The sequence below is a fragment of the Macaca mulatta genome, chromosome 14, assembly GCF_049350105.2.
Source record: "Macaca mulatta isolate MMU2019108-1 chromosome 14, T2T-MMU8v2.0, whole genome shotgun sequence".
Taxonomy (NCBI): Eukaryota; Metazoa; Chordata; class Mammalia; order Primates; family Cercopithecidae; genus Macaca; species Macaca mulatta.
In genome coordinates, this window is record NC_133419.1 from 129,512,162 (window position 1) to 129,539,685 (window position 27,524).

Genomic DNA, 27,524 nt, shown 5'->3' on the forward strand with positions numbered 1-27,524 from the left:
TACAGCTATCACCCGTTTCCCTGAAAAACTGTATGAAACAACAGAGGCAACCAAAATCCCCTCTGGAACATAACCCCATTAGCCTGAGAACCACCCCCTCAATCCCCTACAGTGGCCACAGCAAGCCTCACCCAAGGAAAATCTAAGCGTGGACCTGCCTAAACCAGCCCCAACCTGATGGTATTTCTCTATTTTCCATGGTTGCCAAACACAAAAGATAGAAACTCTTGGGGGCTTTATGGCCCCATCCATCACCTGACAAACTAAAATCCTTACCCTGGCCGACATAGGGCAAGCACAGATTCCCCTACTACTACCACAGCTGGTGCTCTTTTGAAAGCACCACCTACAGGCTGGAGGTCAATCTACTTGGGCCATAAGAGCAACTTAGGACAGAATAATCCTGCTACTAGGAAGAAGAAGACAATCGCTAATTCCACTGCCCACAACATCCTGGCTAACCAGTGGTCCTGAGTCTCTCCATTTGACAACTTTACTGCTAGCATAACCAGCATTCGAGAAAGCCAGCACGCTAAACATATCTACAGCCAAAGACTGGGTCTGCCTCACTCCCCTGCCACCTCCATCCAAGCAAGTGCTGGTATCCATGCCTGGGAGACCTGAAGACAGATCACATCACAGGACTCTTTGCAGACATTCCCTAGCACCAAAGCAGAGCCTGGTGCTAGAGTCCTGCTGGGTGGCTAGACCCAGAAGAGAAGTAAGAATCACTGCAGTCCAGCTCTCAGGAAGTCCCATCCTCAAGAAAAGGGGGAGAATACCACATCAAGGGATTACCCCATGGGACAAGGAAATCTGAACAGTAAGCCTTGAGCTCCACACCTTTCCACTGAAATAGTCTACCAAAGTGAGAAGGAACCAGAAAAGTCGTTCTGGGAATATGACACAACAGGATTCTATACCACCACCAAAAGATCACACCAGCTCCCCAACAATGGATCTGCACCTAGAAGAAATCTCTGATTTGCCAGAGGAAAAAAAAAATTAGAAGGTTGATTGTAAAGCTAATCAGGAAAATACCAGAGAAATATGAAAGCCAATGTAAAGAAATTTTTTTTTTAAATACAGGATATAGATAGGAAATTCTCCAGAGAAATGGGTATCATAAAGAAAAAACAATCACAAATTCTGGAAATGAAAGACACACTTAGAGAAATACATAATGCCCTGAGAAGTTTCAACAATAGATGAGAACAAGGAGAAGAAAGAAGATCAGAGCTTGAAGAAAATTAACCTAAATTAACATTTGGCTTTCAAATTAACCCAATCTGACAAAGACAAAAAAAAAAAAAAAAGAATAAAAAAATGAACAAAGCCTCCAAGAAATTTGGGATTATGTTAAATGGCCAAACCTAAGAAAAATAGGTGTTCCTGAGGAAGAAGAGAAATCTAAAAGTTTAGAAAACTTACTTGTAAGGTTAATTGAGGAAAACTTCCTTGGCCTTCCTAGAGATGTTGACACCTAAATACAAAAAGCTCAAAGAACACCTGAAATATTCACCACAAAAAAATCACCTGCGTAAATTTAACACGAAACAATCTTAAGCGCTGTGAGATAAAAACATCAAATAATCTGTAAAAGAAAACCTATCAGATTACCAGCAGATTTGTCAGAAGAAACCTTGTAAATCAGAAGAGACTGGGTTCCCATCTTTAGCTCCCTTAAACAAAATATTTGTCAGCCACACATTTTATCTCTGGCAAAACTAAGCCTCATAAAAGAAGAAGAGAGAAAGTATTTTTCAGACAAAAATATCCTGAAGTAATTCGCCACTACTAAGCCAGCACTACAAGAAATGCTAAAGAGAGTTCTAGATCTTGAAACTAAACAGTGAAAGACACCAAAATAGAACGTCCTTAAAGCATAAATTTCACAGGGCCCATAAGACAATAACATAATGAAAAACAACATATTAAGGCAACAATTAGCATGATGAATAGAAGAGTACCTCACATCTCAATACTAACAGTGAATGTAAATGGCCTAAATGCTCACTTAAAAGATAGACAATGGCAGAATGAATTAAAAAAAAAAAAATTTTCCACTAACTAATTATTTGCTGTCTTCAAGAGACTCACCTAAGACAACAACTCAAAAAAACTTAAGGTAAAGGGGTAGGAAAAGATATTCCACAAAGATGAAAACCAAATGCAAGGAGGAGTAGCAATTTTTATACCAGAAAGAACAGACTTTAAAGCAAAAACATTAAAAAAAAGACAAAGAGGGACATTATATAATGATAAAAGGATCAATCCAATAAGAAAATATCACAATCCTAAATATATATGCACCTAACACTAGATCTCCCAAATTTATAAAACAATTACTACTAGACCTAAGAAATGAGATAGATGGCAACAGAATAATAGCAGGGGAATTCAATATTCCACTGACAGTACTACAAAGGTCATCAAGACAGAAAGTCAACAAAGAAACAATAAACTGAAACTAAACCCTAGAACAAATGGACTTAACAGATATTTACTGAACATTCTACCCAACAACTGCAGAATATACATTCTTTCATCAGTATATGGGACATTCTCCAAGACAGACCAATGATAGGTCACATGTCTCTACAAATTTAAGAAAAATCCAAATGATATCAAGTACCCTCTCAGCCCATAGTAAAACAAAGCTGGAAATTAACTCGAAAAGGAACACCCAAAACTGTAAAAACACACGAAAATTAATCTGCTCTTCAATGATCTTTGAAGCAACAATGAAATCAACATGAAAATTTAAAAATTCTTTGAGTTGAATGGTAATACTGACATAACCTGTCAAAGACTCGGATACAGCAAAAACGGTGCAAAGAGAAAAGTTCATAGCATTAAATGTCCGCATCAAAAAGGCTAAAAGAGTGAAAACAGACTATCTAAGGTCACACCTCAAGGAAATAGAGAAACAAGAACAAACCAAACCCAAACTCAGAAGAAAAGAAATAACCCATATCAGAGCAGAACTAAATGAAATGGAAACAACAACAAAACCACACAAAAGATAAATGAAGCCAAAAGCTGGTTCTTTGAAAGAACAAACAAAATTGATAGACCATTAGCAAGATTAACCAAGAAAAGAGGAGGCAAGATCCAAATAAGGTCTATTAGAAATGAAACAGGAGATAATACAACCGATAACACAGAAATACAAAAGATCATCCAAGGCTACTATTAACACCTTTATGTGCACAAACTAGAAAACTTAGAGGAGATGGATAACTTCCTGGAAATATACAACCCTCCTAGATTAAACCAGGAAGAAACAGAAACTCTGAACAGACCAATAACAAGTAGTGAGATTTAAACAGTAATTTTTAAAATGCCAACAAAAGAAGTCCAGGACCAGATGTTTTCACAGCTGAATTCTGCAAGACATTCAAAGAAGAATTGGTACCAATCTTAGTGAAACTATTCCAAAAGACAGAGAAAGAGGAAATCCTCCCTAAGTCATTCTATGAAGTCAATATCACCCAAATACCAAAACCAGGAAAGGACATTAAAAAAAAAAAAAAAACTACAGGCCAGTATCCCTGAGGAACATAGATACAAAAATCCTCAACAAAATACTAGCTAACCAAATCCAACAGAATATCAAAAAGATAATACAGCATGACCAAGTGGGTTTCACAGCAGGAATGCACAGATGGTTGAACACATGCAAATCAATAAATGTGATATACCACATAAACAGAATTTAAAAGAAAAAATCATATGATCATCTCAATAGACACAGAACAAGAATTTGACAAAAGTCAGTATCCCTTTATGATTAAAACCCTCAGCAAAACTGGCACAAAAGGGACATACCTCAAGATAATAAAAGCCAACTATGATAAACCCACAACCAACACTGTACTGAATGGGGACAAGCTGAAAGCATTGACCCTGAGAACTGAAACAAGATAAGGATGCCCACTTTCACCACTTCTATTCAACATAGCACTACAAGTCATAACCAGATCAGACAAGATAATGAAATAAAGGCATCCAAATCAGTAAAGAGGAAGTCAAACTGTCACTGTTTGCTGATGATATGATCGTATACCTAGAAAACCCTAATTACTCATCTAAAAAACTCCCAGATTTGATAAATGAATTCAGTAAAGTTTCAGAAAACAAAATTAATATACACAAATTTGTAGCACTGCTGTACAACAACAGCAGCAAAGCTGAGAATCAAATCAAGAACTCGATCCCTTTTACAACAGCTGCCAAAAAAAAAAAAAAAAAAACTTTGGAATATACCTAACCAAGGAGATGAACTATCTCTACAAGGAAAACTGCAAAACACTGCTGAAAAAATCACTGATGACACAAACAAATGGAAACACATCCCATGTTCATGGATGGGTAGAATCAATATTGTGAAAATGACCATACTGCCAAAAGCAGTCTACAGATTCAGTGCAATTCCCATCAAAATACCAACATCATTCTTCACAAAACTACAAAAAACAATTCTAAAATTCATATGGAACCAAAAAAGAGCCCACATAGACAAAGCAAGACTAAGCAAAAAGAACAAACATGGAGGCATCACATTACTCAACTTCAAATTATACTACAAGGTTATAGTTACAAAAACAGTATGGTACTGATATCAAAAACAGGCATGCAGACCAATGGAACAGAATAAAGAACCCAGAAATAAAGCCAAATACCTATAGCCAACTGATCTTGGACAAAGTAAACAAAAACATAAAGTGTGGAAGGGATACCCTATTCAACAAATAGTGTTGGGGTAATTGGCAAGCCAAATGTAGAAGAATGAAACTGGATCCCCATCTCTTACCATATACAAACATCAAGTCAAGATGGATCAAACTTAAGTCTAAGACCTGAAACCATAAAAATTTAGAAGATAATATCAGAAAAACTCTTCTAGACATTGGCTTAGGCAAAGAGTTCAAGACCAAGAACCCAAAAGCAAATGCAACAAAAACAAAAATTAATAGACAGGACCTAATTAAACTAAAAAGCTTCTCTACAGCAAGAGAAATAATCACCAGAGAAAACAGACAACCCACAGAATGGGTGAAAATATTCACAAATAATGCATCTGACAAAGAACTAATATCCAGAATCCACAAAGAACTCAAACAAATCAGCAAGAAAAAAAGCAAACAATCCCATCACAAAATGGGCAAAGAACATGAATAGACAGTTCTCAAAAGAAGATAGATAAATGGCCAACAAACACATGAAAAAATGCTCCACATTACTAATTATCAGGGAAATACAAATTAAAATTACACTGAGATACCATCTTCTGCAACAATAGCCATAATTTAAAAATAAAAAAATAATAGATGTTGGCATGGATGTGGTGAAAAGGGAACACTTTTATGCTGCTGGTGGGAATGTAAACTAGTACAACCGTTATGGAAAATGGTATGGAGATTCCCTAAAGAACTGAAAGCAGAACTACCATATGATCCAGCAGTTCCACCTGGGGATCTCTACCCAGAGGAAAAGAAGTCATTATATGAAAAAGACACTTGCATGCGCATGTTTATTGCAGCACAATTCACAACAGCAAAAATATGGAACCAGCCTAACTGGTCCTCGACCAATGAGTAGATAAAGAAAACGTGGTATATATACACTACAGAATACTACTCATTCACAAAAAGGAATGAAATAATGGCATCCGGAGCAACCTGGATGGATTTGGAGACCATTATTTTAAGTGAAGTAACTCAAGAATGGAAAACCAAGTATCGTTATGTTCTTACTTATAAGTGGGAGCTAAGCTATGAGGATGCAAAGGCATAAGACTGACATAATGGACTTTGGCACTGGAGGGCAAGGGTGGGAGGTGAGTGAGGAATAAAAGACTATACATCGGGTACAATGTACACTGCTAGGGTGACAGGTGCACCAAAATCTCAGAAACAACCACTAAATAACTTACCCATGTAATTAAAAGCCACTTGTTCCCCAAAAACTACTGAAATAAATTTTTTTTAAAAAATTGCATGATAAGGAGCTGAAAATCAAGAGTCAATCCAGTCCATCACCTATTTTGTATAACCCCTTGAGCTAACAGTACTTTTCACATTTATAAATGTTTGGGGGAAAAGTCAAAAAACAGAATGACTATTGACATTTGAAAACTACATGGAACTCAAACATTGGTATACAGAAATAAAGTTTTATTGGAACACTGTCACACTCATTTGTTACGGATTATTTACAGCTGTTTACACAATACAATGGCAGAGGTGAATAGCTGCAAAAAAGACCATATGTGGCTCTCCTATCAATTCCCACTGCTGCGTGGCACACTATAAATCACATTATCAAATTATAACGGAACAGCATTTCAATTTCCACGTGTATTATCATACCACATTTTTTTAAATTACCAATACATATACATAGGAACAAAAATAAGAAAAGAGAGAGGTATATTTTGAGTGTCATACTTTTAAGGCACAGGTGAATATCTATTATTTTGTTATCAAATTAGATTGCAAAACACTGTGTTTATCATACAATGACACCACATCTGTGCTAAAATAATGGAATATACATTGACATTACCAAACTATGCACTCATCACAATATTCTCAACTCACAGGAAAGTAACACTCCGAAAAATTAGAAAATTCTAAAACCGAGTACATCACCACACAGAATTTCTTCACAAAAAGAACAAGATTACAACCTAAGTACATTTCCTAGTAGTTCATTTATCAGCAAGCAAGGAAAGTCATTTACCAATGGTGAGTTTATCAAATCATATTTGATTGCAGCAGGGAAAGAAATGTGTCGGAAAAAACAAATTGGTTTAAACCTACTGGTGAGAATAGTTGCTTAAAGAGTTGATTGAGGACACTGGCAGGTGGCTGGCAACATGGCCGAATAGGAACAGCTCCAGTCTGCAGCTTCCAGTGAGATCAATGCAGAAGGCGGGTGATCTCTGCATTTACAACTGCAGGACCCGACCCATCCCACTGGGACTGGTTTAGACAGTGAGTGCAGCCCACGGAGGGCGAGCTGAAGCAGACTGGGGCATCGCCTCACCTGGGAGGGGCAACGGGCCAGGGAATTCCCTCCCTTAGCCAAGGGAAGACGTGAGGGACTGGGCCGTGAGAAAGGGTGCATTCCGACCCAGATACTATGCTTTTCACACGGTCTTCACAACCTGCAGGTCAGGAGATTCCCTCAGGTGATTATGCCACCAGGGCCTTGGTTTCAAGCACAAAACTGGGCAGCCATTTGGGCAGACACCAAGCTAGCTGCAGGAGTATCTTTTTCATACCCCAGTGGCGTCTGGAATGCCAGCAAGACAGAACCATTCCCTCCCCTGGAAAGGGGGCTAAAGCCAGGGAGCCAAGTGGTCTAGCTTAGCCAATCCCACTCCCAAGGAGCCCAGCAAGCTAAGATCCACTGCCTTGAAATTCTCGCTGCCAGCAGAGCAGTCTGAAGTCGACCTGGGATGCTCGAGCTTGGTAGGGGGAGAGGCATCCACCATTACTGAGGCTTGAATAGGCAGTTACCCCTCACAGTGTAAACAAAGCCACCAGGAAGTTGGGACTGGGCAGAGCCAACCACAGAGCCACAAAGCCACTGTAGCCAGACTGCCTCTCTAGGCAGGACATGTCCAAAAGAAAGGCAGCAGTTCCAGTCAGGGGCTTATAGATAAAACTCCCATCTCCCTGGGACACAGTACCTGGGAGAAGGTGGGGCTGTGGGCGCAGCTTCATCAGACGTTCCTGCCTGCTGACTCTGAAGAGAGCAGCGGATCTCCCAGCACAGCGCTGGAGCTCTGCTAAGGGACAGACTGCCTCCTCAAGTGAGTTCCTGAACCCCATGCCTCCTGACTGGGAAATACCTCCCAACAGTGGTCGACAGACACCTCATGTAGGAGAGCTCTAGCTGGCATCTGGCAGATGCCCCTCTGGGACAAAGCTTCCAGAGAAAGGAATACGCAGCAATCTCTGATGTTCTGCAGTCTCTGCTGGTGATACCCAGGCAAACAGGGTCTGTAGTGGACCTACAGAAAACTCCAGCAAACCTGCAGCAGAGGGACCTCGCTATTAGAAGGAAAACTAACAAACAGAAAGGAATAGCATCAACATCAACAAAAAGGACGTCCACACATAAACCCCAGGAGCATCAGATGCATAAAGCAAGTCTTTAGAGACCTACAAAGAGACTTAGACTCCTACACAATAATAGTGGGAGACGTTAACACCCCACTGTCAATGTTAGACAGATCAACAAGACAGAAAATTAACAAGGATATTCAGGACTTGAAATCAGCTCTGGACGAAACGGACCTAATGGACATGTACAGAACTCTCCACCCCCAAATCAACAGACTATACATTCTTGTCAGCACCCATATCGCATTTATTCTAAAATTGACCACATAACTGGAAGTAAAACACTCCTCAGCAAATGCAAAGGAATGGAAATCATAACAGTCTCTCAGACAACAGGCAATCAAAATAAAACTGAGGATTAAGAAACTCACTCAAAACCCCACAACTACATGGAAAATGAACAAACTGCACCTGAATGACTACTGGGTAAATAACACAATTAAGGCAGAAATAAGTTCTTTGAAACCAATGAGAACAAAGACACAACGTACCAGAATCTCTGGGACAAGTTAAAGCAGTGTTTAGAGGGAAATTTATAGCATTAATGACCACAGGAGAAAGTGGGAAAAATCTAAAATTGGTAGCCTAACATCAGTTAAGAGAACTAGAGAAGCAAGAGCAAACAAATTCAAGATCTAATAGAAGACAAGAAATAAGTAAGACAGGAGCAGAACTGAAGGAGAGAGACACAAAAAACTCTTTAAAAAAATCAATGAATCCAGGAGCTAGTTTCTTGAAAAGATTAACAAAATGGATAGACTGCTAGCCAGTCTAATAAAGAAGAAAAGAGAGAAGAATAAAATAGACACAATAAAAAATAATAAAGCGGATATTACCACTGATCTCACAGAAATACAAACTACAATCAGAGAATACTATAAACACCTCTACACAAATAAACTAGAAAATCGAGAAGAAATGGATAGATTCCTGGACACATACACCTTCCCAAGACTAAACCAGGAAGAAGTCGAATCCCTGAATAGACCAATAACAAGTTCTGAAATTGAGGCAGTAATTAATAGCCTACCAACCAAAAAAAAAAAAAAAGCCCAGGACCAGATGGGATTCACAGCCAAATTCTACTAGAGGTACAAAGAGAAGCTGGTACCATTCCTTCTGAAACTATTCCAAACAACCGAAAAAGAAGGACTCGTCCTTAACTCATTTTATGAGCCCAGCATTATCCTGATACCAAAACCTGGCAGAGACACAACAAAAAAAGAAAATTTCAGGCCAATATCCCTGATGAACATCAATGCAAAAATCCTCAATAAAATACTGGCAAACCGAATCCAGGAGCACATCGAAAAGCTTATCCACCATGATCAAGTCGGCTTCAACCCTGCGATACAAGGATGGTTCAACATATGCAAATCAATAAGCATAATCCATCGCAACAGAACCAATAACAAAACAGAACCAATGACATAAATAGAACCAATGACAAAAACCACAATTATCTCAATAGATGCAGAAAATACCTTCGATAAAATTCAACACCCTTTCACGCTAAAAACTCTCAATAAACTAGGTATTGATGGAACATATCTCAAAATAATAAGAGCTATTTATGACAAACCCACAGCCAGTATCATACTGAATGGGCAAAAGCTGGAAGCATTCCCGTTGAAAACCGGCAAAAGACAAGGATGCCCTCCCTCATCACTCCTATTCAACACAGTACTAGAAATTCTGGCCAGGGATATCAGGCAAGGGAAAGAAATAAAGGGTATTCAAATAGGAAGAGAGGAGGTCAAACTGTCTCTGTTTGCAGATGACGTGACTGTATATTTTGAAAAACCCCATCATCTCAACCCAAAATCTCCTTAAACTGATCAGCAACTTCAGCGAAGTCTCAGGATACAAAATCAATGTGCAAAAATCACAAGCATTCCTATACACCAATAACAGACAAACAGAGAGCCAAATCATGAATGAACTCCCACTCACAATGGCTAAAAGAGAATAAAATACCTAGGATGATAAAATACCTAGGATGACGATACTATGAGAATAAAATACCTACAACGAGAATAAAATACTTACAAGGGATATGAAGGACTTCTTCAAGGAGAACTACAAACCACTGCTTAACGAAATAAGAGATGACACAAAAAATGGAAAAACATTCCATGCTCATGGATAGGAAGAATCAGTATTGTGAAAATGGCCATACTGCCCAAAGTAATTTAAGGATTTAATGCTATCCCCCATCAAGCTACCACTGACTGTCTTCACAGAATTAGAAAAAACTACTTTAAATTTAATATGGAACCAAAAAAAGAGCCGGTATAGCCAAGATAATCCTAAGCAAAAAGAACAAAGTTGGAGGCATCACACTACCTGACTTCAAACTATACTCCAAGGCTAGAGTAACCAAAAGAGCATGGTACTGGTGCCAAAACAGATATATAGACCAATGGAACAGAACAGAAGCCTCAAATAATGCTACACATCTACAACCCTCTGATCTTTGACAAACCTGACAAAAGCAATAGGGAAAGGATTCCCTATTTAATAAATGGTGCTGCGAAAACTGGCTACCCATATGCAAAAAATTGAAACTGGACCCCTTCCTCACACCTTATACAAAAATTAACTCAAAATGAATTAAAGACTTAAACATAAGATCTAAAACCATAAAAACTCTAGAAGAAAACCTAGGCAATACCATTCAGGACATAGGCATGTGCAAAGACTTCATGACTAAAACACCAAAAGCAAAGGCAAAAAAAGCCAAAATTGACAAATGGGATCTAATTTAACTAAAGACCTTCTCCACAGCAAAAGAAACTATCATCAGAGTGAACAGGTAACCTACAGAAATGGAGAAAATTTTTGCAATCTATCTGACAAAGGGCTAATATCCAGAATCTACAAGGAACTTAAACAAATTTACAAGAAAAAAAAAAAAAAAAGCCCATCAAAAAGCGAAGGATATGAACAGACACTTCTCAAAAGAAGACATTTATGCGGCCAGCAAACATGAAAAAAGCTCATCATCACTGGTCATTAGAGAAATGCAAATCAAAACCACAATGAGATACCACCTCACACTAGTTAGAATGGCAATCATTAAAAAGTCAGGAAACAACAGATGCTGGAAAGGATGTGGAGAAATAGGAACACTTTTACACTGTTGGTGGGAGTGTAAATTAGTTCAAGCATTGTGGAAGACAGTGTGGCGACTCCTCAAGGATCTAGAAACAGAAATACCATTTAACTCAGCAATCCCATTACTGAGTATATACCCAAAGGATTATAAATCATTCTGCTATAAAGACAAATGCACACATATGCTTACTTCAACACTGTTCACAATAGCAAAGACTTGGAACCAACCCAAATGCCCATCAATGATAGACTGGATAAAAAAATGTGGCACATATACACCATGGAATACTGTTCAACCATAAAAAAGGATGAGTTCATGTCCTTTGCAGGGATATGGATGATGCTAGAAACCATCATTCTCAGCAAAGTAACATAGGAACAGAAAACCAAACACTGCATGTTCTCACTCATAAGTGGGAGTTGAACAATGAGAACACATGGACATAGTGAGGGGAACATCACACACCAGGGCCTGTCGCAGGGTTGGGGGCTAGGGAAAGGATAGCATTAGGAGAAATACCTAATGAAGATGACAGGTTGATGGGTGCAGCAAACCACCATGGAACATGTATACCTATGTAACAAACCTGCATGTTCTGCACATGTACTCCAGAACTTAAAAGTATCATTTTAAAAATCTAAAATAAATTACACATAATAATAATTTTTTTTTAAAGTTGAGGACATTGGAAGCAAATCAACAGTCACTTAAAAAACAAGGCAAATGATTTTAAGTGGTTTTCCTTGACTCTTGATAAGTCAAAAAATGGAACCAATATTGCTATTGTTGTTGAGGAGTCAATATTGAGTGTGAAGTGGGTGAAGAATTAGCTCCTATGAACAGTCTGCATGGGACAACTACAGGCAAGAATATTCTCACCTAACTTGAGCAAACATTAATTCAGTACAACCTGAAGTGGAATCTGCTAAGATACATTATAACCAATTTTGGTAAAAATATGTGTAGAATACAAAAAGGCTTTAGATATACCTATTTTTGACATCTACTATGGAACACTAAATGACTTAGTGCTAATTAGTTTTTACTGCAGACTTGATGATATTTCTTGGCGAACTTAATGTACAATTACAAGAGAAACATAGCTTATATACAAGAAACACTGACAATAAAGTCATCTTAATGACGACTAGTATTTTGAGAATCACAAGTAATCACAAGCTACTGTCCATGCATCCCAAACTATCAAATATTAAAACAAGAAGGGAGACTGCCATTCCCATACAAATGGGTAGTGAATATTTTTTTCTGAGCTCAAACTACAGGTCCAGTAGGGTTTTTCAGATCACATGTAAATGCAAAGTAAATTTCCATACTGCAGATTCCATTTAACTGTGCAACTGAGAACTTCCACCTAATCTTTAATTGGAATTGACTAATAGAAAATGTAATAACATACTAAAAGGCAAGTATCAAGAAGAGAATCTAACAGAACTCTATAAATGCCTTCTTAGTGACAAATATGTTCAATTAAAATGTTTGTGAATTTATGTCAGTATTTGCTGTGCCTATTTGAGTGAAAGACATTTTCAAAAATGAAATAAGTAAAATATCATTACAGATCAGAACTGATAGATGAACATTTGCATTTTATTTTGACAGAGAACGCTGACTCTTAACCAGTTAAGTAAAACGTCCTCTCCCACAAAAGAAGAATTTCTTCATTCTTATGAATAGACCTGTTACAAAAAGTTTTAATAAACTAAATGAGTATCTAAAATGTATCATGTGAAAAACTACACTGCTGATTTTTCCATCTATCCCCCAACAAAAACTTCTTTTCCAGCATCTCAGTACTATAAATTCCATCCTTCAGGTGGAAGAAGTCAAAAAACTTGAAGCCATTCTTAATACATCTTTATCTCATACTCTTATTACCCATTCATTGACAAAACGGCTGGCTTTATCAGTAAAACTATAGCATCTAACCAATTCTCGCCATATGTGCTATCGTCCTGGTTCAAGCTACCATCACTATTTACCTATTAATTATAACACACAAATTCTCTTTACTTCCTCTTTTGCCTCCTCCTACTCACAGTAACCTGAGACTTAACATTTTAAGTCAGACTGTGTCACTGCTCAGCCAAAAATCCTCCAATGGTTTCTCATCTCACTCAGCATAAAAAGCCAAAGTCTCCATCAATAAAGTACAAGAAACTGCATGATCTGCTTTCCACCCACCCAAACCACTTCTCTGACCTCATTTCTTTCTCATCCAGTTTCAGCCACACTATGCTATTTGTGTGTCTTCCAACTTGTTCTCTAATCCTATGCCACAGCCTGTAACTTGTTCTTCCATTGCCTAAAATGATGTGTTTTCAGATAAACACACTACTCGCTCCCTCACCTCCTTCAGGTCTTTGATCAAACCTCATCTTCCCACAGAGGCCATCTGTGACTACTATATATAATTAGCACCTATCCTTTCACACTGTATTTTTACCACTCTGTAACCCTATTACTCTGCCCACAGACTCTACAACAGTGCCAAATATACAGTATTCACTCAATAAACATTTCCTGAATAAATGAACAAAGCAACAAAATTTGTGTAATGTGTCCTCAGTTCCTTTTCCTTATATAAGTGCTATATATACATATACATGTATATATGAACAATTGTATAAAACTGATTTACCATTGCGCTAAGAGTTTCTTCCCAATCAGGCCGCTCTCGAGGGTGTACATTTCTATGTAGCTCTGGAACAAAATCATCTTCTTCAGAATGTACTGAGGACTTCATCTTCCTAGAGATCAAAACATGAAAGATTCAGATAAGAATTTCCAATTCTGTGAAAGCCTTCCAATGATCACAACTGAGAGAGCAGAAAAACTACGAGTCAGATTTGAAGTTTAGCTAAAAGAGCTTAAGTGAATAGCAGTGATCCTTTATTTCTACTCTGGCTTTCAGAGGTCTCTCCTAATGTACCAAACACCTGCTTTTATTCCAGAAGATAAAATAAGGTTTATAGCTAGTTAACCTTTATGGTCCATGGTTATTATATAAAAACTGATTTTTATCAGTTCAACACAATTTGAACCTTGAAAAGATTTGCAACAACAATTAGTTACTCTGAATCAATATTTACAGAACTGTGCTAAGCATTGGTATCATTTCAGAAAAAACAAGAGACACGGTATTTCTGGTTCCAATCAATGGAGCAGAGTGCAACAAATAAGCATTTTCAATGAGAACAACTATGAATGCTGGGCAAAACATATAAAACAACTTATCTGAAGGCAACAGAAAGCAGCCAATACAGATGGGACTTCCAGGGCTACAAACTTTGAGAGAAGGAAAGCCCAATCAAGCAAATTCCACATTTAATCCTTCTTTTTGCATAAGATAATTTTTCAAATCAATCATGGGAAATAGAGACCAAGATAATAACTGCAATCTTAGTGGGATGAGAAGGCAGAGGTTGGAGGCTGGGATTACCAAAGCAGGGAGGAATTCCGGAGGCAAAATACCCCCAAAAAAGACCTAAAAAGAAAGAGCCCAGAAATCTACAGTAAAATTCACCTCAAATTATTAACTGATTCCTAAGCTTACAAATATGTAGGACAGGATGCCAAGAAACCCAAAACAAATCAAACCAAGTAAAGAGGCAAGTAGACATTTTAGCAGCCCATTAATGTTGAGGAGATGGACTGGCAAGCAAGCACTGCCAAGATGGAGGAGCACTGAAAAATCCCTGAGCTCTTAGATGTGACTCTAAAAAAGCCACGCCTTAAGAGTATGGACAAAATAGCAATAGAAAAATTCTAACAAAGCCCCAAACCAAGCCTTAACAGAATCAGAAGCACAGGAAGGAAAATTAACTGTCTTTGGAGGAAAAAACATTCTCCAGACTCTCTGCAGATCTTTCATCCACATTATCTAGTATCCAATAAACATTATGAGGCACACTCAAAAAAAAACAAGAACTAGTGAAAATTGAGGAAAAAAAGTCAAACCAGAAAGACTCACATTTCATTCAGATCTTAGCATTATCAGAAAGAGACTTTCAAATGGCATTTGTGATTTTCTGCCTATGATGCAGAAAGCTGTAAACAGCATCACTCCTAGCCTAGTATTAATAAATTAAAAAAAAATAGATTATCTGGAAATCCTAACTTCTCTAGGACACAACAGAAAACTCAGGTCTCAGGGCAACCAACTAGTTTACACACTATGGAAACACAAGCCTCTCTGAGATTAGATGGATGACAAGCAGTTACTTTTCTGGAACACAGTATGGGGAGAAGAGGGATACATAAGAATTTAGATAAGTTTTTATCAAGTTGTTAAAAATATTTATGATTTATATGTTCAATTGAATGAAAGTAAAAAATAGGAGAGAAATGATGAATTTCAACAGAGAATTGGAAACCATACAATGAAATGTTTATTCTAAAACTGAAAAATACAGTATCTGAAATTAAGAACTAACTAGACAAATTTAGTGGAACAATAAACATAGCTAAAGAGAGGGTTAGTGAACTGGAACGTAGTTCAGTAGAAAATATCCACATTGAAGAACACAGAGAAAAAGGGAACAGAAAACACACAAAATAATATAAAGGATAAGAGACTTGGTTTAAAAAAAAGATCTCAAATATGTCTAAATTGATGACAGAGATAAGGGAGATAATTTTTTTAAAAAAGAGAATATGACAAAAGCAATATTTGAAAATGAATGCTAAATAGTTTTCAAAACTGATGAAATCATCAAACTAAGGATTCAAAGAAATTCTATAAATCTCAAGCAGAATTTTAAAAAATTAAAACCATAGGTAAATTACAGTCAAACTGCTAAAAAACAAACACAAAGAGAAATTCTTAAAAGCAGCCAGAGAATTTTTTAAAGTTGACTTCCAAGAAGCAATACCAATGTGAGAAGACATTTCAATGGAAAAGAAAACAATGCAATGAACCTTCAGTGTGCTAAAAGAAAAATACTTCCAACCTAGAATCTTCTACCTCACCAAAGTAACCATCTTGAAAGCGGGTAAAACAAATTATTTACAAATGAAAGCTGAAAAAAGTTACCACCAAGAGACCTGCAATAAAAGAAATAGTAAAGAGAATTCCTAATTGAAGAAAACTGATTCAAAAACTGCAGAAACACATAAAAAGAACAAAGGGCAAAAACGGGGAAATATAAGTAAATACTATATAAATACTATATAAACATAAAATAATGTCTTATGAAGTTTACAATATATAAACATTAAAAACATAAAGGATAAGAAATGTACATTCAGTCAAACAGTTTAGGATTTCTCTATTGGTTAAGAAGTGAAAAAAGTTCTATTTTATGGAAGACTAAATAAGTCAAAGATATATGTTGCAGTCTCTATAGTGAGCACTAAAAGAATGAGAAATAAATGTATAACTAAAAAGCTGATAGAGGAAAAGGAAAAGAATTTTGAAAAATAAAAAATAATAAAACATACATATTAATCTAAGAGAAGGCAGGAAATAAAGAATAAGATAAGAAATAAAACAAGGCAAATAAAAACAAATATTAAAATGGTAAACTTAAATCCAAGCACATTAATAATTTGGAAAGCAAGCAGACTAGCTGGAAAAGATATGGAGAAATCAGACCTCTCATTCATTATTGGAAGGAATGTAAAATGGCACAGCCACTGTGGAAAAGACTGGCAGTTTCTCAAAATGTTAAACAGAGAATTACCAAATGACCAAGCAATTCTACTCTTGGTATTTAATCAAGAGAAATAAAAATACGTCTACCAAGAACTTGTACATGAATATTCATAGCAATATTATTCATAATAGCCAAAAAGCAGGGACAATCCAAATGCCCAGCAACTGAAAGATAAATAAACAAAATGCACTAGGTACACAAAATAAAATATGTTTCAGTCATTAAAAAAGAATGAAGTGCTGATTCATGCTACCACAGGGATAAACATTGAAAACATTATCCTAAATAAAATGTCAGTTGCAAAAGACCACAAATCATATAATTCTCTATATATGAAATTTTCAGAATAGTCAAGCCCATAGAGATAAAAAGTGTATTAGTTGTTTCCAGAGGCTGGGGAGATGGAGACATGGAGAATTCTACTAACAGGTAAGGGATTTCTTTCTCAAATGTTCTAGAATTAGATAATGGTGGTTTTCGTATAACTTTGTGAATATATTAAAAACCACTAAACTGTACACTTTAAAAGTGAATCACATGGCATGTGATTTCTATTAATTAAAAAAAGTAAATGGACTTGAAGATCCCTATTAAAATACAAAGACTATAAGAATGGATTTAAAAACCAACAACTGCTGGGTGCAGTGGCTCATGCCTATAATCCTAGCACTTCAGGAGGCCAAGATGGGCAAATTACTTGTGCCCAGGAGTTCAAGACCAGACTGGGCAAGACAGTGGGACCCCATCTGTAAAAAAAAAAAAAAAAAAAAAATACAAAAATTAGCCAGGTGACCATCAGAGAAATGCAAATCAAAACCACAATGAGGGACCACTCACACCAGTTAGAATGGCGATCATTAAAAAGTCAGGAAACAACAGGTGCTGGAGAGGATGTGGAGAAATAGGAACACTTTTACACTGTTGGTGGGACTGTAAACTAGTACAACCATTGTGGAAGACAGTGTGGCGATTCCTCAAGGATCTAGAACCAGAAATACCGTTTGACCTAGCCATCCCATTACTGGGTATATACCCAAAGGACTTTAAATCATGCTGCTATAAAGACACATGCACATGTATGTTTATTGTGGCACTATTGACAATAGCAAAGACTTGGAACCAACCCAAATTTCCATCAATGATAGACTGGATTAAGAAAATGTGGCACATATACACCATGGAATACTATGCAGCCATAAAAAAGGATGAGTTCATGTCATTTGTAGGGACATGGATGAAGCTGGAAACCATCATTCTCAGCAAACTATTGCAAGGACAAAAAACCAGACACGGCATGTTCTCACTCATAGGTGAGAACTGAACAATGAGAACACTCGGACACAGGAAGGGTAACATCACACACCAGGGCCTGTCGTGGGGTGGGGGGAGTGGGGAGGGATAGCATTAGGAGATATACCTAATGTGAATGACAAGTTAATGGGTGCAGCACACCAACACGGCACATGTATACATAGGTAACAAACCTGCACGTTGTGCACATGCACCCTAGAACTTATAGTAAAAAAAAAAATTAGCCAGGTGAAATGGTGTACACCTGTGGTCCCAGCAAATCCACAGGCTGAGGTAAGAGGATCACCTGAGCCCAGGAGGTCAACGCTGCAGTGAGCCGTGTTCACACCACTGTACTCCAGCCTGGGTGACAGAGCAGGAACTTGTCTCAAAATAAAAAGCAACAACTATATCCTAAGAGACATACTTTAAATATAACAACACCAAAAGGTAGAAAATGGAAGAATTACAAAAATTGATACCATGTAAACACTAGCCAAACAAGGCTAGTGTAGTTATATTACATCAGGCAAAGTAGACCTTAGGCACAAGGTATTACTAGAGATAAAGGGGGACGTTTCATAAAAGCATCAAATTAACTGGTTAACATAATTTATATGCAATAAACTGTAAACAAAATTTGTATGCAAAAAATAACACAGCTTCAAAATACATAAAGTTGAAAGAACTAAAAAATAGATAAAATTCACAATCACAGTTGCAGACTTTAGCAACTCTCTCTCAATAAGATAGAATAAGCAGACAAAACCATAAGTATATGACTTGAACAATTCAATTTTCCAATGTGAACCTAACACAGGACACTAAACCCAACAACTACAAAACTCTTTTTTTCTTTCACATTCTTTTCAAGCGTGTATGAAACATTTACAAATAGACTAAATGCTAGAAGACCAAGTCTCAACAAATTCAAAAAATTTAAATAATGAATCACATTTTGTGACCACCACAGTACTGCACTAAAAATCAATGACTGAAAGATAACTAGAAATTCCTCTAAGTGTTTGGAAATTAAGAAACACAATACTGAATAACTCATAAATCAAATACAAAAAATCACAATGGAAATTAGAAAGTCTTTTTATGTGAATGATAATGAAAATACAATAGATGAAAATGTGTGGGATACAACTAAAGAGGTGTTTAGCAAAATTCATAGCTCTAAATGCATATTGGAAATGAGACAACTTGAAAAATTAATACTTCTAAGCTTCTATCACAAGAAGCTAGAAAAACAATAGTAAATTAATTCAAGGAAAGTATCTTAAAATGTTTAAATAACAAATCAATAAAATAGAGAGTAAGTGTATAAAAGAAAAATCCAAAGGTTGATTCTTTAAAAGATTAATAAAATGAACAATCCCTAGAAGTCTGATCAATAAAAAAAATGGAGAATCTACAATAGAGATAATAAAAAGGGAGCCATAAACAGAAAGCCTGTGAACATTAAAAAGACTCTAAGGCCAGGCCGGGCGTGGTGGCTCACGGCTGTAATCCCAGCACTTTGGGAGGCTGAAGCGGACAGATCACGAGGTCAGGAGATGGAGACCATTCTGGCTAACACGGTGAAACCCCATCTCTACTAAAAATACAAAAAATTAGCCGGGCATGGTGGCAGGCGCCTGTAGTCCCAGCTACTCAGGAGACTGAGGCAGGAGAATGGCATGAACCCGGGAGGCGGAGCTTTGCAGTGAGCGGAGATCGCGCAACTGCACTCCAGCCTGGGCCACAGAGTGCGGCTCTGTCTCAAAGAAAGAAAGAAAGAAAGATTCTGAGGCTAACTATGAACATTTTTACTGCAATGTAGTTGAGAATTTAATTGAAATGAACAAATCCTCTGAAGAACACAATTCACCAAAACTGAAACAACAAAAAAATTTGTATAGTCCTACAGCTATTAAACAAAATTAATCTGTAAAGAAACTCCAAGCCCAAATGAATTCACTGAATTCTTTTAAACATACAAGCAAAAAATAACAATTGTATAAACATTCTTCCAAAGTATAAAAATAAAAGGAACACTTCCCAATCTATCCTATAAGGCCAAGCCAGATTTTACAGCAAAAGCTAGACATTACTAGAAGAGAAAATTATAGGTTGATACAATGAACATAGTTATAAAACTCCTAAACAAAATATAAAATCAAACCCAGTAATATACAAAAAGGATAGTGACCGAATGAGTTTTAGTTCAAAATGCAAATTGATTTAACGTTCTAAAATCAAGCCCTGTAATTGACCACACTATTAAAGGGAAATATATATATATAATTTCTAATTTCTTCTTAAAAAAAAAAAAAAAAGGATACATATGCAGAACGTGCAGGTTTGTTACATAGGTATACATGTGCCATGGTGGTTTGCTGCATCTGCTGACTCGTCCTCTACGTTCCCTCCCCTCACCCTCCACCCCCCAACTGGCCCCGATCTGTGTTGTTCCCCTCTGTGTCCATCTGTCCTCAATGTTCAACTCCCAATTATGACTGAGAACATGCAGTGTTTGGTTTTCTGTTCCTATGTTAGCTTGCTGAGGATAACAGCTTCTAGCTTTGTCCATGTCCCTGAAAAGGACATGATCTCATTCCTTTTTATGGCTTTATAGTATTCCATGGTACATTTGTACCACATTTTCTTTATCCAGTCTATCATTGATGGCCATTTGGGTTGGTTCCATGTCTCTGCTGTTGTAAATAGTGCTGCAATAAACATATGTGTGCAAGTGCCTTTATATTAGAATGATTTATATTCCTTTGGGTAATGGAATTGCTAGGTCAAATGTTATTTCTGGTTCTAGATCCTTGAGGAATTGCCATAGTGTCTTCCACAAGGATTGAACTAATTTACATTCCTACCAACAGTGTAAAAGTGTTTCTATTTCTCCACAGCCTCACCAGCATCTATTGTTTCCTGACTTTTTAATAATCGCCATTCTGACTGGTGTGAGATGGTGTCTCACTGTGGTTTTGATTTGCATTTCTCTGATGATCAGTTATGTTGAGCTTTTTTTATATGTTTGTTGGCCACGTAAATGTCTTCCTTTGAGATGTGTCTGTTCGTATCCTTTGCCAACTTTTTGATGGGGTTCTTTTTCTCGTAAATATGTTTGAAGTTCCTTGTAAATTCTGGATGTTAGACCTTTGTCAGAGGGGTAGATTGCAAATATTTTCTCCTATTCTATAGGTTGCCTGTTCACTCTGATGATAGTTTCTTTTGCTGTGGAGAAGGTATTTAGTTTAATTAGATTCCATTTGTCAATTTTGGCTTTTATTGCAATTGTTTTTGGCGTTTTTGTTATGAAGTCTTTGTCCATGCCTATGTCCTGAATGGTACTGCTTAGGTTTTCTTCTATGGTTTGGGGTTTTACCTTTAAGTCTTTAATCCATCTTCAGTTAATTTTTATATAAGGTGAAAGGAAGGGGTCTAGGTTCAGTTTTCTGTATAGGGCTAGCCAGTTTTCCCCGCACCATTTACTGAATAGGAGATCTTTTCCCCATTGTTTCTTTTTGTCAGGTTTGTCGAAGATCAGAGGGTTGTAGATGTGTGGTGTTATTGCTGAGGTCTCTGCTCTGCTCCATTGGTCTATATGTCTGTTTTGGTAGCCTGCTGTTTTGGTTACTGTAGCCTTGTAGTATAGTTTGAAGTCAAGTAGCGTGATGCCTCCAGCTTTGTTCTTTTTGCTTAGGAGTGTCTTGGCTATATGGAGTCTTCTTTGATTTCATATGAAATTTAAAATAGTTTTTTCTAATTCTGTAAAGAATGTCAATGGTAGTTTGATGCGAATAGCATTGAATCTATAAATTACTTCGGGCAATATGGTCATTTTCACAATATTGATTCCTCCCAACCATGAGGATAGCATGTTTTTCTATTTATTTGTGTCATCTCTTACTTCCTTGAGCAGTGGTTTGCAGTTCTCCTTGAAGAGGCCCTTAACATCCCTTGATAGCTGTATTCCTAGGTATTTTATTCTCTTTGTAGCAACTGTGAATGGGAGTTCATTCATGATTTGGCTCTCTGCTCGGCTACTGTTGATATAAAGGAATGCTTGGGATTTTTACACATTCATTTTGTATCCTGAGACTGCTGAAGCTCCTTATCAGTTCAAGGAGCTTTTGGGCTAAGATGACTGGGTTTTCTAAATATAAAATCATGTCATCTGCAAACAGAGACAACTTGACTTCCTCTCTTCCTATCTGAATAATCTTTATTTCTTTCTCTTGCCTGACTTCCCTGGCCAAAACTTCCAATACTATGTTGAATAGGAGTGGTTAGAGAGGGAACCATTGTCTTGTACTGGTTTTCAAAGAGAATGCTTCCATCTTTTGTACATTCAATATGATACTGGCTGTGGGTTCAATACGATACTGGCTCTTATTGTTTTGAAATATGTCCCATCAGTATCTAGTTTATTGAGAGTTTTTAACATGAAGGGATGTTGAATTTTATCAAAGGCCTTTTCTGCATCTGTTGAGATAATTATGTGGTTTTGTTTTTGGTTCCTAAGTCTACAGAACTCTCTACCCCAAAACAACAGAATATACATTCTTCTCAGTGCCACATGGCACTTATTCTAAAAATGACTACAATTAATAATTTGAAGTAAACAGTCCTCAGCAAATGCAAAAGAACTGACATCACAACAAACAATCTCTCAGACCACAATGCAATCACATTAGAACTCAAGATTAAGAAACTCACTCAAAACCACACAATTTCATGGAAATTGAACAACCTGCTCCTCAATGACCCCTGGGTAAATAAGGAAATTGAGCCAGAAATCAGGAAGTTCTTTGAAACAAATGAGAACAAATAGAGACAACATACCAGAATATCTGGAACACAGCTAAAGCAGTGTTAAGAGGGAAATGTATAGCACTAAATGCGCACATCAGAAAGCTAGAAAGATCTTAAATGGACACCCGAACATCACAATTAAAAGAGCTAGAGAGGCAACAGCAAACTAATCCAAAAGCTAGCAAAACACAAGAAATAACTAAGATCAGAGAAAAAATGAAGGAGATAGAGACATGAAAACCCCTTAAAAAAAAATCAAGGAATCCAGGGGCTGTTTTTTTGAAAATAAACAAACAAACAACAACAACAACAAAAACTAGCTAGACTAATAAAGGAGAGAGAGAAGAATCAAATAGACACAATAAAAAATGTTTAGGGACACCACTGACCCCACAGAAATACAAACTACCATCAAAGAATACTATAAACACCTCTACACAAATAAACTAGAAAATCGAGAAGAAATGGATAAATTCCTGGATGTATACACCCTACCAAGACTAAATCAGGAAGAAGTTGAATCCCTGAATAGATCAATAACAAGCTCTGAAATTGAGGCAGTAATTAATAGCCTACCAACCACAAAAAAAAGGCCAGGACCAGATGGATTCACAGCCAAATTCTACCAGAGGTACAAAGAGGAGATGGTACCATTCCTTCTGAAACTACTCCAAACAATTAAAAAGGAGGGACTCCTCCCTAACTCATTTTACGAAGCCAGCATCATCCTGATACCAAAACCAGAAAGAAACACAACAAAAAAAGAAAACTTGAGGCCAATACCTCTCATGAACATCAATGCAAAAATCCTCAATAAAATACTGGAAAATCAAATCCAGCAGCACATCAAAAAACTTATCTACCACGATCAAGTTGGCTTCATCCCTGGGATGCAAGCCTGGTTCAACATACGCAAATCAATAAATGTAATCCATCACATATAATTTCAATAGGTAAAATTTAATACCTATTCATAAATTCTTTAAAATATTTTAATGAAAATTAATGAAAAACACAAATACAGCTAAGCATCACACTTAACACTGAAATACTGAATGATTTCCCACTGAGATCATGAACAAGACAAGAATGCGGTCTTCTATTCAACACTGTACTTGAGGTCTTATTCACTTGGGGAAAAAAGCAAGAAAAAATGTAAAAATTGGAAAGGAAAACATTTTTCTTTATTTGAAGACATGACATGTAAATAAACAATCTAAAAGACTCTATAAGCAATTTAAAATTAATAAGTTAGCAAGATCACTGGTTTACATGGTCAATATGTAAAAAAAACAAGTGTATTTACATATATCACTATATACAATTATTTATTAAGGCAAAAAATATATCAACAACACAAGATATACTTTTAATATTTTTTGCACAATAGACTACTCATAAATAAAAAGGAATTTGCAAAAAGTAGATGAATTTCATAAATGTGCAACAGAAATCAGACATTAGAGTACATGGTATATAATTCTATTGGCATTAAGTTCAAGCTAAATTAATCTACTGTGACAGAAGTCAGAATAATAGTTATCTTTGGGAGAAGTACTGACTAGAAGGGACAAGGGTTTTGCGGTATGGTAGAAATAATCTATACCTTGATTGGGTCGTGTTTATCTGGGTATATATTATGTATAAATTTATCAAGCTGTACATTTATGATTTGTAGACTTTACTACATGTGTTATGCCTCAAAGTGTAAAAGTTTATTGGTAAATGTTACACAGTTTAAGAGGTGTAAAAATTATATTTATATACATTATGGGCCATGTAATGATGAATCAACTCCATAAGAAATTTAGTATCCATTTATTTGACTCTCTTGTTCTATGCTTTTAAAATTATGGACAAATTTTATCCTTAAGGTGTCTGAATGTAGTTTCATATCTAACAAAAAAGCTGTAGTTAAGGACTGCCAACCATAAAACCTAAGTAACCTACTGCTGTATTTTTTACCAGAGTTTTCTGTAAAACATCTTCAGATTTAAACCTGAATGCACTCAATGAAAATGAAAAATAGGAGAGAAAACTACTTCTCCCAAATTGAAAGATTATGGGAACCAGCCTCATCATCTTGCTGTTTCCTTCATTAGGAAATTATGTAAATATCTGTCATGTATTCATTTTATTTGCATGAGATTCCTGCTCATAACTTATGAAAAATTACACTTGACAATGCTGAAGTTCCACAGAGAAGTCCAGGCACATTTCTTTCTCAAGACAAATACAGCGTATTGCCCAGGAACTGCCCCTCAGGGACTGTTCACTCCCAGGCATCTCTTTTCTTGGTCCCTGGAATAAATTCCAAGCAGCATGTCTTTCTCTTTTTACTCTTCCGATCTGTTTTTATTTCTTGTTCTTTGCCAAATTTGGTTCCGGTTCTGCAATAGTTACTATCCACTGGTGGCAACAATGGCTGGAAGTCTGTTTTATGGTCAGACCATTTTGATATCTACTCTCTGTCAGCAACGGAGAATTTGGTTTGGTAGTCAATTTTTGTCTGTCTGTGTAGAAATATGCCTCAATTCCACTGGAGGGAACAGCTCTTTGAGACATGTCCTAAGTGCTCAGTTTGGTGTTCTCTATTCATTTTACCCATGGCTGATGATATAAATCTGAGACTACCAGCGTTGTGTGTGCCTGGAACTGATAAAAGCAATTATCTGCTATCATAGGGTGCAACAAATTTTCCTACTTTCAGAGGATATTAATAAATTAGATTGCAAAACCTCTTAAAATACAGGAACTCTGTTCTGGTTAGCCTATATGGACTAATAATCACTTACATAAATCTAATATTCCCAGAATTCCTATAAAATAAAGAAACTAACTCTCTAACACTGATGGGGACAGTTATATTGCTGGTGACGATGGAACAGAGGTTTGCTGAAGCCAGTTGGAATTCAGTTTTGGTCACTTCCCACTCAAAATGTCTTATATACTATAATTCTTCATAGGTATTACAACCGAATCATACACAAATCAAAAAGGTATATAAAGAAAAATTATTTCCATCCCTGTCTCCAATCTGCCCAATTCCAACCCATTAAATTCTCTACCTGCCCAGGTAATCAATTTCCTATATATTCTTCCAAACTTTATTACTATAGCTGTATATATTTATACATAAATTATTCATATGAATGAAAAAAATACATCCACACAGAGTATAAAAGTAACGTGTAAATATGCTGCTCCTTAGTCGGTTTACACATTGTTGTATACCTTGTTTTCCTCTAACTTTTCCTGGAGACTTTCCATATCAATTCATAGAACTTCTTTGATGTTTTTACAACTATATAATGTTCCCCTGTGTAGCTATTCCATAATTTATTTAACTAATCCCCTACTGATGGATACTTGAATAAATTATTTCCAATCTACTGCTATTACAAACAATGCTACAATAAGTTTATACATTTCTATGTCATTCTATATATGTACAAGTTATCTGAAAAACAAATTTTGAACAGTAAAAAAAATTCTTTTTATATATTAGCCCATTTTTCTATTGGGTTCTTGGACTTTTTCTTAACCATTTTTAGTTCTTTGTATATTAAGATTAATCCTTCATCTGTAATATGAGTTCCAAGTATTTTTCCCAGGTTGTCATTTGTCCTTGCTTATTTTGTTTTTTGTAATGTAGATGTTTTATATTTTATGTAGCCTCATTTCTCAACCCTTTCCTTCATGGCTTTTTTTTTTTTTAACTGCTTTAAATCATAATTAAAAATGCCTTCCTATTATAGAAAAAAATTGTTTTAATTCTCTATGCTTTCTATTAACTTTTTTGATTTGTTTTGTTTTGAGACAGGGTCTCACTCTGTCACCAGGGCTGGAGTGCAGTGGTGTAATCATAGCTTACTATAGCCTCAAACTCCTGGGCTCAAGAGACCCTCCCATTTCAGTCTCCTGAATACCTGGGACTACAGGCATGTACCACCATGCCAGACTAAGTTTTTAATTTTTCTTTTGTAGTGACAGGGTCTTGCTATGTTGACCAGGCTGTTTTCAAACTCCTGGCCTCAAGGGATCCTGCCACTTTAGCCTCCCAAAATGTTGGGATTACAGGCATGAGTCACTGCACCCAGCCTTCCTTTAAAAATTTTTATGTTTTCATGTAGTACATTTAAATCTTTGATCATTTTTAATTCATCCTTGGTATGAGGTAGGGTTCCTATTTTCTTTATTTCCACAGGTGAATATGCAGTTTCTCCAAAACTATTTACTGAATAGTACATATTATCTCCATTGGCTTTTGAGAAGTCATCTTTACCATACCTAAATGTTCCTACGAATGTGGGTATATTTCTAGGATTTCCATTCTACCCCATAATACCATCTCTTCATGTCCCACAACCAACGAGTTTTAATTACTGAGACTAAGACTTCACACTACAACATCTGGTTGCAAAAGTCCTCTATATCCACTACCCTTGTTCTTTTTCTTTTTCCTACAGTTTCTTGGTTAAATTATTT

General features: G+C 36.4%; 1 protein-coding gene across 11 annotated transcripts in view; it reads right to left on the reverse strand.

Moving 5' to 3' along the window:
- The window catches only part of ARHGAP32 (Rho GTPase activating protein 32), a 307,961-nt gene that overhangs the window by 183,903 nt on the left and 96,534 nt on the right, over positions 1 to 27,524 (reverse strand). For all 11 annotated transcript variants that reach the window (XM_077964660.1, XM_077964657.1, XM_077964658.1 and 8 more), the window contains exon 2: positions 13,916 to 14,024. In XM_077964660.1, the coding sequence (XP_077820786.1) occupies positions 13,916 to 14,020 (105 nt within the window). In that variant the 5' untranslated portion in view covers positions 14,021 to 14,024. The remainder of the gene's footprint in view (positions 1 to 13,915; positions 14,025 to 27,524) is intronic.